The sequence below is a fragment of the Mirounga leonina genome, unplaced genomic scaffold, assembly GCF_011800145.1.
Source record: "Mirounga leonina isolate KUSES-001 unplaced genomic scaffold, KU_Mleo_1.0 Mir_151, whole genome shotgun sequence".
Lineage (NCBI taxonomy): Eukaryota > Metazoa > Chordata > Mammalia > Carnivora > Phocidae > Mirounga > Mirounga leonina.
The window spans coordinates 55,660,598-55,673,061 of NW_023270377.1; the positions used below are offsets into that span (position 1 = coordinate 55,660,598).

A 12,464-nucleotide genomic window follows, 5' to 3' on the forward strand; every position below is an offset into this window, starting at 1 on the left:
AAAAGAAGTTATTCACTTAAAATATGTATGGATACATGTGTTAATTAAGCTATTATGTGAAAAATTTTTGTTAGAAGTGCTAAAGAAAAGGAGAATATATTTACATCTTTTAGTGCTTTAAAAAATGACTTTATTGAAGATACTTTACATGAACATAGACATAAACATGAATATTTGCTGAATGATGTACCAAGTGTTGCAATCATTTGATGAAATTGCATTTTGGTTTTGAGTTTTCTGTGTTGTTTTAAAAATCACAGTGTTATCTAATCTTTTTAAGTCTAGCAGTCATCTTCGTCTAGAACTGTGCTGTCCACATCAGTGGCCAAAAGCCCCATGTATCTTTTAAATTTACATTGTTTAAAATGGAATAAAACTACAATTGCATCCCTCAGTTGCACAAGCAACATTTGTCACATACGGTTTAGTGGTTACTGTATTGTGAAGATAAAAACCATTTCTGTCATTCCATGAAGTTCTTTTGCCACAACAGTGGTCTAAAACATCAAAAATTAATTTGTAGAGATCAGGGATTTAGTTCATTGATATTCCATGTAGATTCCATATAGACTATGTAGATTTAGGGATATATGCTATGTCCTTTTTCTATCTTGATTCCCAGTTTTTCTCAACTCTAAAGTGACACTGCAAACATTTCCTTTACATCGGAACATTAAACTTACTTGTTTTGAGAATTTATCATAGTTTTGAAATAATTAGGAAAATGTTTAGTTTCACTAAACCAAGGTTAAATCATTCATCTAAGCACTTAGCATTCCATGAGGAATCCATTAACTACTATTGGGTAGCATATTTTTAACTCTATTTTTTAACTTGGTAAATGTGCTCTGTGTTGTATTCTAAAATAAATGACCTTTTGAATAAATATGACATTTAATGAATCTAAGTGGCTATCAGGGGCCACTGAGAAGGAAAAGGTCCTATTCCAGTTTTTACAAAGCATTTTCTTCTACACATTAGCTATTCATCATAATACAACTGTCTTGTACTAAAATTAAACTTTTTCTGATACTGGGCCATAGCTGCTAAAATGATAGTTTACTAGTTATTGCTTTTTAAATTAAACCCTGTATTAAGCCATAGAGTGGCTTGAGTGTATTGTAAATAAAATGCCATAATAATGAACTGTTTTAATTACAGTCCCTAGTGTGTGTATAGAACTCAGTTAAATTTTTACTTAAATTCTTACTATGGTTTCTTTCCCTCTAAAGTTGTTTGAATCTAAGTAAAAAAGGGTGAGCTTCAGCTTTTAAAGTCATTTGAGCAAATTCCATGGCTGTTCTCCCAGTTAGTGAGTTTTCACTGCATTTGCAGCAAGCTAATTGCTTCTGCTAATAAATAATCTAAAATCGATGCTGACAGCAGTTAATTGGCACAGAGATTTTATTTTGTAAACCTCTTGGCTAACGACCTTCTTTAAATTAATAGCATTAAGTGCTATGAGGAAATAAATCTGAAGAATTGCCTGTCATTTGCTTGTCATGTCTAATAACTTCCAATAATGAAGGCTGATAGATTTTTGCACATTCCATTATTGAAGTTGGTGCATGTAATTATTCTCCTCATTATATGTAAACAATTAGCAGTATTTGGTATTTCCTTGCAGTAAAGCTGTTAAATACAAGTAACATATTAGAGGTTAGAAGCCATTTTAAAATCTGGATTTTAATTATTTGAATGTAGGAAGTCTTTGATGCTATCTGGATATATTATATGCTGTTTAAGCATTGTACTTGAACACTTTCGGAATAGGACTTACAAAAATAAGTTGTGTATGTTTTAAAGTGTGACAATTTATGGAAATTTTTGTTCGTAGCTTGAAGAGGTCATGGAAAAAGAAACTTATAAAACGGCTAAATTAATTCTTGAAAGGTTTGATCCAGACTCAAAGAAAGCAAAGGTAAGGCTGTAATATCACTGCTATTTTATTATAAATAGTGCATTATATTAGGTCACTGTAATAATGTTATCGTAATTGACAGGAGTTTGAGCCGCCATCTGCTGGAGCAGCTGTAACTGCAAGACCTGGACAAGGTAAATAACTTTGTAGAAACTGCTGCTGCTGTTGGAAAGATCCATATTTATCCAAGTGAGTTCAAAAGTGTGATAGAGGTGTGTAAAAACTTACGTAGAATGCTTTTATATGAATTCATGTTTGGTAACATGGGTTATGACTTGGAGTGGATGGCAATAAATATATTTCATTTTGATTTTTCAGGAATATGTTGAAAAGTAAAGATGTTATCTGTTGAGATTAAATATGTAATTGGTTTTAAGCTTTTGAAATTTAAACAATTTCACCAGTATTTTGTAAGGTTTTTTTCCCCTTTCAAATAAGAATCTCTTAGAATACCTTGTGAAAATTCTTACAGGGGCACCTCGGTGGCTCAGTTGGTTAAGCATCCGACTCTTGATTTTGGCTCAGGTCATGATCTCAGGGTCGTGATATTGAGCCCAGCTTCCGGGCTCTACACTCAGTATGGAGTCTGCTTAAGTTTCTCTCTCCCTATCCTTCTGCCCCTCCCCTCCATGCTCTCACTCTCTCTTTCTCTCTCAAATAAATAAATAAATCTTTAAAAAATTCTTACATTTTTATGATTTATTTTTGAGGAATTTAATGAAGATTTTTGTCAAGCTTGAAGTTTCTTCTAAATACTTTAGGAAGATAACATAATTTAGAAATTTTGAATTTCTAATAATTTAGAAAAAATTGGAATTACTGCTATATAATAACATTAACTCTCTTTTTGAAGTTTTATTACCAGATTATTAGAGAAACCATCATTATTATATCATTAAATATTATGTAAAAGTTAAAAAGTCATTATTTTAAGTGGCTACATGAAGTAATTCTAAGACTGACATGTGAAAAGATATTTTTGAGTTTGCATTGGCTTTCCTCTTTGTTCTCTTCTCTAGAATATAATAATATAGTTTATAAGGCATTTGTTGTAATATAGAATCTATTATTTTTAAAAATAACTTTTATTCTTATAAATCATCAGAATTGTAACTTGGTTTATAGTGTTAGAATGACATTTAGAACTTGGAGAAGTCAATTCTTTTATAAATGTCCACAAAGACCATGGGTACTAAATAAGCCAAAATAGTTTTAGGTTTTCTGATTGGCAGAGCTATATGGGAAGAATCCCACCCACTCCCATTTTCTGTAAGTAGGATTTGGTTTATAGAAATATAAGCCTGATGTTTTGATGAATGTAAAAGTTTACATATGATTAAAATAAATTAGATACTTGCACTGAAACTCCTGCCTTCATAATCTGTTTAAATTTTTCTATAATTTATACTTTCTAGTAATTTTAAAAAGAGTGGTCTACAGGCCAGGTTTCTATAATTTTTATGGTATTTTGTATAACTGGCACTTACTTTTCAAAAATACTTTATTTTAACTTGAGGAAATATATTTTTAAATGTGATATTTTGCAGAAAGCTGTTGCTGTTACTTCAAAAAATCTGTTCTCATTAAAAAAGACATATGACCTCTTTACTGACATTCTTAAGTATTTATTAATATTTAGGGAACATAATTTCCTTGAAGAATTAAATTCATTTTTCTTTAGAAGCTTTTGAAACCCAAATACATTTTTTTCCTTCTGATGTCATATTGTAGTTATAGAAAAACCATTGCTGGTCTCTCTGCTCTTGATTCCTGTGGCACTGCTTTTGGATATCCTTTTAGGGAAAATTAACCCTTAGCTATAATATAAATGAATTGTTTATTTAAAAGATGTTTTAAATAATTCTTAGGTGCAAACATCATGGAGAATACAGAGATGAATATAATATGGTTTTTTACCTTAAGCTTGTAAGCTTTTTTTTCTTTAAAAAATATTTCTTCTGGAGTGTCCTATTCTAGTATTACTAGTTCTTCCAGGTCTGTAAGTAATTAATTGGTGTTCAAAATTTTTTCCTTATTTAAAAAAATTCTAAACTATATCTCAACTTCATTCTAGTTTTTGAGAATTATAATTGAGTTTTGTTTGTTTAATCTTTTCAGATCTCTTTTAGGTTCCTATCATTTTGTAGGTGACTTAGTCATACATTCTATTTATGTTTAAGTTCTGTGTTCCTGTGAATTTAGTCAAATATTTATGTCTTTGCTTGAACCATTGTTCATTCATTCTTTCTTTCCTTCCCCTCTTTCTCCTCTCTCCCTCTCTCTTCCTCCCTTTCTTGTCTTTTCCCTGTTTCTGAACTGAAATAGAAAGAGGGGGAAAAAGTACTAAATATGTGTGTGTGTGTGTGTAATGCAAGAGAGCTAGTAAAATAAGTACATATATATATTTTACTAGCTTTCTTGCATGATTGCTGAACCAGAACTGTGATTCATGTGTATAAGGTATCTTTTATTTTTTATTACTTAGTGCTAATGATATATATTATACTGAGATTGATTATAAAATTTGAGAATAGTGTTCTTTGATTTGCTTAGGTTTAACACTAAAAGGAGTGTGATATTTACTGGACACAATACTAACCTGACCATCTCCTCCTTTTTAATAAAGTTAATCTTTTAGAATATTTTTAGATTTATAGAAAAATTGCAAAGGTAGTACAAAGAATTCCCATATACCCTTGTACCAAGCTTCCGACATCTTACATTAATAACATAGTACATTTGCTAAAATTAATGAACCACTATTGATTCACTATTATTAATTTAAAGTCCATAGTTTATTCAGATTTCCTTAGCTTTTTATCTCATGTCCTTTTTCTGTTTCAGGATCTCATCCAGGATACCATATTACATTTAGTTGACATGTCTTAGGCTTTTTGGCTGTGCCAGTTTCTCAGACTCTCCTGGTTTCCATGACCTTGACAGTACAGTCCTGACCCCTTTTTTATAAGGAATTTTTATTAGTGGTTGCTTAATCTTAGAAAATCAGTGTTATCATTTGATATGAAGGAATAAATGGACATAAAAGGTAGATATATGTGTATATATACATATTTACATTTAATAGAATGATATGGTACTTCGGTGTTGAGCATTTATTCTAGTTCTGTAGGAATCATAGACTGAGAGTCGGGAAGGCTTTGTCCTTAGCAGATTAAAAAGTAATGAAGTTTGGGGGTGCGCCTGTGTGGCATTGTCTGTTAAATGTCCAACTCTTGATCTCAGCTCAGGTCTTGATCTCAGGGTCATGAGTTCAAGCCCTGTGTTGGGCTCCATGCTTGGCGTAGAGCCTACTGAAAAAAAAAAAAAGTAATAAAGTTTGGATTTAATGAAAAAATGGTATTTGCCAGTGTAATTTTCTGAATAGATTCTAGAAAAAAAAAATTGAGATATTTGGGGTTGGTAAGAAATTACATTTCTTTTCAAAGTTTTAATTGCCCTGCAGGAATAAATTTGACTTCTATGTACTAATCTCTGATTTGTTTTTTATTTTATTATTATTATTTTTTTCAATAAATGTTTACTTGAGTGTGTGCTCTTTGCCAGGCATTGTTTTAGGCCCTGGGGACATAATAGGGAACAAAACAAACAAAAACTGTGTGTGTGTTTGTGTCTGTGTGTGTGTGTGCGTGAAATAGCCATATATATATGTTTATATATAAAATGTTAGATGGAGGAAAATGAAATAATGCAGAATAGGGAGTGCCTTGGGTAAGGTGCGTGGGTTGAAGTTTTAAATAAGGGTTATCAGGGAAAGCCACATTGATAAATTGACCAAAGATATGAAAGAAGTGAGGGAATGAGCCATGCAGATATCTGAAGGGAGAACACTGCAGACAGAGGAATTGGCAAGTGCAAAGACTGAGTAGACAGCAGGCCCAGATTGCTCTGGAAATAACAAGACCAGTATGGCTGCACTGGATTGAACAATGGGGAGACTAGTAGGAGGGGCAGTAAGAGAGGAAAGAAAGGATCATACCATGTAGGGCCTTATCGAGTGTAGACCATTGTAAGAATTTCAGTTTTCAATTACTTTAAAAAAATTTGGTTTTTGTTTTGAGCAGAGGATTGACATGAGCTAAATTATGTTTTAAAGGGAAGGTTACTCTATTGAGGCTGTAAAGGGAGCAAAGGTAGAAGCAGGGAGACTACTTGGGAACCTATTATAGTAATCTAGGAAAGCATTGATGTTGGCTTGGACCTTGGACCTTTAGTAACAGTGGAGGTGGTTTAAGAAGTAGTCGGATTCTGCATATATTTTGAAGCTCGAACCCAGAAGATTTCCTGATGGATTGGATATGGGGTGGGAGAAGGAGGAATCAGAGATAACTTAGGATTTTGGCCTGAGTAACTGCGAAGATGGAATTGTCATTTACCAAGATGTTATAAATTGCAAGAGGAACACTTTTTAGGGAAAAGGGAAGTTTGAGGTGATGTGGTGAAGAACAGGGTTTCATTTTGGACATGTACATTTGAGATGCCAGACATTCAAGTAGATATTTTAAGGAAGCAGTAGAATATAAGTCTGGCAAACAGGAATTATCTGGGTTGGAGATTTAATCTGGGTATCATCAATATGTGGATGGTATTAAAACCGTGAGATTACCAAGGATGTAAACATGGAGAAAAAAGAGAAAAGGACCAAGACTGCCCTGGAGCACTCTAACCTTAAGATGTTGAGAGTAATGAAGAGGAACCATAAAGGGAAACTGAGAAATGGTCAGTGAGAGCAAATCCTGGAGAATGTGGGGTCCTGGATGCTAACTAAAGAGAGTGTTTCAAAGTAGTGATCACCTATGAGAAATACTGCCAGTTAGTTGAGAGTCGAGAATTGAACATTGATTTTAACAATGTTGAGGTCCATAGTGACCTTGAAAATAAAGGTTTTGGTGGAAGAATGAGGGCAAGAGTCTGATTACAGTGGGCTTAAGAAAATAGGGGAGTAGAGAAGTTGGAGACAGAAGAGACTATCTTTGAATAAGAGGGAATGGAAAAATGGGTAGCTGGATGGGGAAAGATTATGTGTATGTGGGTGAACATAGGCTGTATGAAAGAAATAGCATGTTTGTATGCTACTGGGAATGGCCTAGAAGACACATAATAATTGATGATGGAAAGAGTGGACACAGTTGATGGAAGACTGTCCATAAGGAGGCAAGAAGGGATAGGATTTAGTGTACAAGTGTGGGGGTTAGCTTTTGATGGGAGTGTGCATAGTTCGTCAATAGTAAGGAGTGAAGACAGAGAACATGGGCAGATACAGGTAAGTGGTGGGAATTGTCTTTTGATTGTATCTGTATTCTAAATGAGAGTGAGAATGGGGAAGATGTTGTTGGGGGCCTGAAGAGAATATATAAAATAAATCTCTGGGGGGTGAGAGAGTAAATGGATTAGGAAAATGTAGGAATGCCAGGGGACACTAATGTCCACTTAAAGTTAACAGTCATGAATTTGGGGCACCTGGGTGGCTCAGTTGGTTAAGCATCCGACTCTTGGTCTCAGCTCAGGTGTTGATCTCAAGGTCATGAGTTCAAGCCCCACGTTGGGCTCCACGCCCAGTGTGGAGCCCTACTTAGAAAGAAGGAAAAGAGGAAGGAAGGAAGGAAGAAAAAGAAAGAAAGGAAAGGAAGGAAGGAAGAAAAGAAAGAAGAAGGAAAGAAAGAGTAAGTAAGTTAGGTGACAGTCATGAATTTAAAGCATGGTTGTGCATGCTTTCCAGTTGTGTTTAGCTGTATGGGTACAGGCGTGGAGTAGGAAGAGAGTTGGTCTAAACCAAGGTTGGGGTTTTACCTAATGGATTAAATGAAGTGATAAAGGGGCAAGGGAGGTGAAATTGTTCACAAGGGAGTGATTATAACAATGTATTATGGGATCTAAGATGATCATGAGGGAAATAAGGACATGAGAGGAGGATGATGGACAGTCAGAGGTGTTGGTAGTATTAATATAGGGGTCTGCAAACTACAAGATCTGTTTAATATGGCTCTTGACCTTAGAACTGGTTTTACATTTTTCAAATGTTCTAAAAAATAAGAAAGAAGAATAAGAATATGCAAGAGAAACTGTATGTGGTCTGCAAAGCCTAAAATATTTACTATCTAACACTTGACAAAAAAAGTTTGCTGACCCCTTTAATAACAGTGGATCATAGATCCTCTTGGAATTGAAAGAATAATAGAGGAATTAATCTGGAAAGGTAACTGTGGTTTCAGAGTGGGATGCTTGAACTTGAAAAGGTGCAGTTATCCTTAATGGCAAGGTTCTAGGATTAGGTTATGACTATAAATCCTTACAGACTCTCCTATATTTGTTTCAAAGGAAGCTATATATGCATTCTTTTTTACCTTTGTACATAACCCTGCATCTCTACTAATGAAATTAACAAAAGAAAAGTCAATTCTATTCTCCCACAGCTAAATTTGAAATCAATAAGTATTGCAGAAAAATTTAATGGCTCTAGAAAATGGATTATAATTTATTAAGTAGGTTTTTAGAGTTTACTCACTTGTGTTCCATGGCATATATGAAAGATTAAAGTAGAAATCACTAATCTTTTTTGATCTTGATAGCAGAGGGAATGATACTTCATATTTCGCTGTTTTGGGGGATGTATGTCTGATTAAGAAAATCTGGAAAACACTGGTAAAACAGTAAATTCACTTTTTTTGCGGTGTTCTTTACTTAAGTGTCATATCTATACTGTTACAGTTATCTATTGTATAACAAGCCACCCCAAAACTTAGTGGCTTAGAACAATATTAATTTGTTTTGCTCATGAATTTGCAGTGTTGGCAAGTTTGGTAAAGATTGCTCATGTCTGCCTCACATCTCTTGGAGCTACCTGATTGGGCCTGGAAGATATACTGTCAAGATGGCTTATACACATGGCTGACAAGTTGGTGCTGGCACTTAGTTCCTCTCCACATAGACTTCTCTCATGGGGTCAGTTGGACTTGCTCCAATGTGGTGACTGGGTTCTAAGAGCAAGCAGCCCAAGAGACAGAAAGTAGTCCGGAAAACTGGGGCACCTGTACTCTCTTGCTTAAACGGTAACAGAGCACAGATTCAAGGGAGGAGATATAGACATCCTCCCTTCCCCATTTGATGGGAGGCAAATCAAAGAATTTTGGACCTGTATTATAAAACTGCCACATGTACCTTAGTACAGGTAACAAAGGCATTTAGATCCCCATCCATTTTTCAGTGTTCTTCTTAAATGCCACCATTACCATGAACCCTCCCTGTATCCCATCACCGAATTTAATCTCCCCATTCTTGGACCCTCCATGGTACTTTGTTGGTTCCTTTTTTTATGGCACTTACCTGGTGTTTCATGATTTTGTGTTATCTTTGCTTGCCACCTCTATATGCAACTCTGCATTCCATTCAGTAGTGCCTTGCTCAGAGTGGTTGCTTAATAAATATGTTGAGTTGAAGGAAATAAAAGAAAACTTTTTTTTTTAGAATTATCGAATTTTATTTAAATGTTGTAAAGTAGTAATTTACCAAATGGGACCTTGATGAACTGCAAGGTACAGGTTGTTTAAAGTCAAAAGAGGTAGGAGACAAATTAAAGTAGAAATAAATCATCAAGGTGATGAAAAAAAGTAAATGTTGAGATAAAGAACTATAAAGCAAAACATATTCTTTTTTTAATTGAAGCATAATTGACATACAACATTAAATTAGTTTTAGGTGTATAACATAGTGATTTGACGATTGTGTGCATTACAAAAGACTCTCCAAGCTAAGTGTAGTTACCATCTGTCACCATACAAAGTTATTGCAATATTGTTGACTATATTCCCTATAGTGTACTTTTCATCCCAGTGACTTCTTTGTTTTATAATTGTAAATTTGTATCTCTTAATCCTCTTCACCTATTTTGCCTCCCTGCCCCCATTCTCTGGCAACCACCAGTTTGTTCTTTGTATTTATGAGTCTATTTTTTATTTTGTTTGTTCATTTGTTTTGTTTTTTTTTAGATTCCACATATAAGTGAAATCATATGGTAACTTGCCTTTTTCTGTATGACTTATTTCACTTAGTATAATACCCTCTAGGTCCATCCGTATTGTTGCAAATGGCAAGATCTCATCCTTTTTGATGGCTGAGTAATATTCCGCTATATGCATATGTGTGTGTATGTATGTATCTGTCTGTTTATATCACATCTTCTTGATCCATTCATCTGCTGATGTGCACTTAGGTTGCTTCTATGTCTTGGCAATGATGCATTGAACATAAGGGTGCATATAACTTTTCAGAAAATTAGTGTTTTTGTTTTTTTCTGGTAAATACTCAGAAGTGGAAGTTGTATGGTATTTCTACTTTTAATTTTTTATTTTTTTGAGGAACCTCCATACTGTTTTCCACAGTGACTGCACCAATTTACATTCCTACCAGCAGTTTACAAGGGTTCCCTTTCTTCCACATCCTTGCCAACACTTGTTATTTCTTGTCTTTTTGATACTAGCCATTCTGACTAGTGTGAGGTGATATCTCATTGTGGTGTTGATATTCATTTCCTTGATGATTAGTGATGTTGAGTTTCTTTTCATATGTCTGTTGGCCATCTGTATGTCTTCCTTGGAAAAATGTCTACTCAGGTCGTCTGCTTATTTTTAAATTGGATTGTTTATAAATAATATAAGCAAAATATATTCTTAATTTAAAAAGCAGAAGAATGAAATAGTAAACTAGAGGCTGGCAAATGGTATATGTGATTAGCATATTTTCTGCTTGAAGGTAACTTGTTTGTATGATCTGAAGTTAGGCTGAAATTCTCAATGTAGCAGGCAACACATATTTAGCTGATGAACAGTCTTAATTCTGTCTGCATCTTAATTCCCCTTGTATGTAGCATAACATACATAGGTTCTGAGGATGAGGATGTGGACATGTTTGGGAGGCCATATTCTGCCTACTGTACCATCTGAGTTGGGTAATAGGCAGTTGGAAATAGTTGCATTGAAATGCAAGAGGAAAGTAAATTTATTTCATACATGTTAAGCTCATACTCTATGCTCATTACTTGCCAAATCCTGGGGCTGCAAAGATGCAGTTTTTCTCTAGGAGCTCTTGGTTCAAAAGAGTACGCACATGTAAATAATCTTAACATACTAAGGACTGCACTGAAGGTAGGTACAAATCATAATGCATTATAAATTTTAGTAACAATTTGCTTTGAGAAAGTATTGGGAAAGGACTCTTCACATGCAAAGATAAGAGAGAAACAAGTTGGTACCTTTAGGGACTGCAAATAGTGCTATATGCCTGAAAAAGGGAGGTAGTGTTTATGTGAAGGAGGGATAATTATGAAATATTTTGTATGCAACATTATGGAGTTTGGGACTTTATCTTATATGCAACACGGAAAGCCTCTGGAGGCTTTGCATTTTAGAACACCTTTTTTTTTTTTTTTTTTGTAATATAGAATGGATTGGAGAGAGCAAGGCTGAAGACATGGAATTGATTAGGATATGTTCTAATACAGGAAAGAGGTAAAGGCCTGCACTACATAAAGTTGTGGCAAAGGAGTTGAAAAAGAAGAGATTTAAAAGATAATTAAGATTTAAGAGTAGACTGACAAGATTTGCATAGTGGGGAGTGGGAGGAGGGGTCCAGGCAACTGGTTAGATGTTGGTGTTTTAAGCAAGATAAGAAACATAAGAATTGGAGTAGTAGGTTTATGTAGAAAACGATGGATTTGCTTTTGGCTTTATTGAGGCAAGTGACATCCAGGTAGTATGGTTTATAGGTAATTGATTATTTTATATGGAGCTCAGGAAAAAGGTTAAGGTTATAGGTACAATTAGGAATCATTGGGACTTATAGATGATAGTTCTTCAAACCATGGGATTGAATGAAATTGCCCAGGGAGAGAAAATAGAGTAAGAAGGCTATGGCAGAACCCCCGGGAATTAAATTTAAGGGTAGAGGGAGAAAGGAGGAACTCAGGAAAAAGACAGAAGGAATGATTAGAGCTCAAAGCAGAACTAAACTGGTGTCTAGAAAGTTGAAGTGTAGTAGGGATGGCATCTGCTGTCATAGTCTGCAAAGGGTCAAGTTAAGTAGAAGACAAATGAGGTCATCGAATCTGATAGGTTGCACAGAGTTGAGGGCAATGTTGTAATAAAAACTGGAATTTGTATCCTGCCTCCATCTCTTATTTACTGTGAGACTTTTGGCAAGTTACTTAGCTTCTGAGCTTTGGTTTCTTCTTTTGAAAACCGAGGGTTGGAATTATCTCAAAGAGTTGGTCTAAATATTAGGTGACATTAGTAAACTCACATTAAGCACCTATTATAGTTCCTGGCAGATAATAGGGATTTGAAAAGAATAGCTGTAACAGTAATGGTGATAAGTTTGTTGGTAACCAAACCAATGGTGCCTTCAGTGGTAAGTGATTCTGTGGTAGCCAAGAAAGAGGACAAAAAACAGATTGTGTTAGGTCGAGGAGTGAAATGTTGGGGAAGTTTCTTTCTTTCTTTCTTTCTTTCTTTCTTTCTTTCTTTCTTTCTTT

The 12,464-nt window shown here is 34.6% G+C and overlaps 1 protein-coding gene across 2 annotated transcripts in view; it reads left to right on the forward strand.

Annotated features, from left to right (window-relative positions):
* Positions 1-12,464, forward strand: part of LNPK (lunapark, ER junction formation factor) — a 78,201-nt gene that overhangs the window by 40,494 nt on the left and 25,243 nt on the right. For both annotated transcript variants that reach the window (XM_035007700.1, XM_035007698.1), the window contains exons 7-8: positions 1,838-1,921; positions 2,004-2,055. In XM_035007700.1, coding sequence (XP_034863591.1) covers positions 1,838-1,921; positions 2,004-2,055 — 136 coding nt within the window. The remainder of the gene's footprint in view (positions 1-1,837; positions 1,922-2,003; positions 2,056-12,464) is intronic.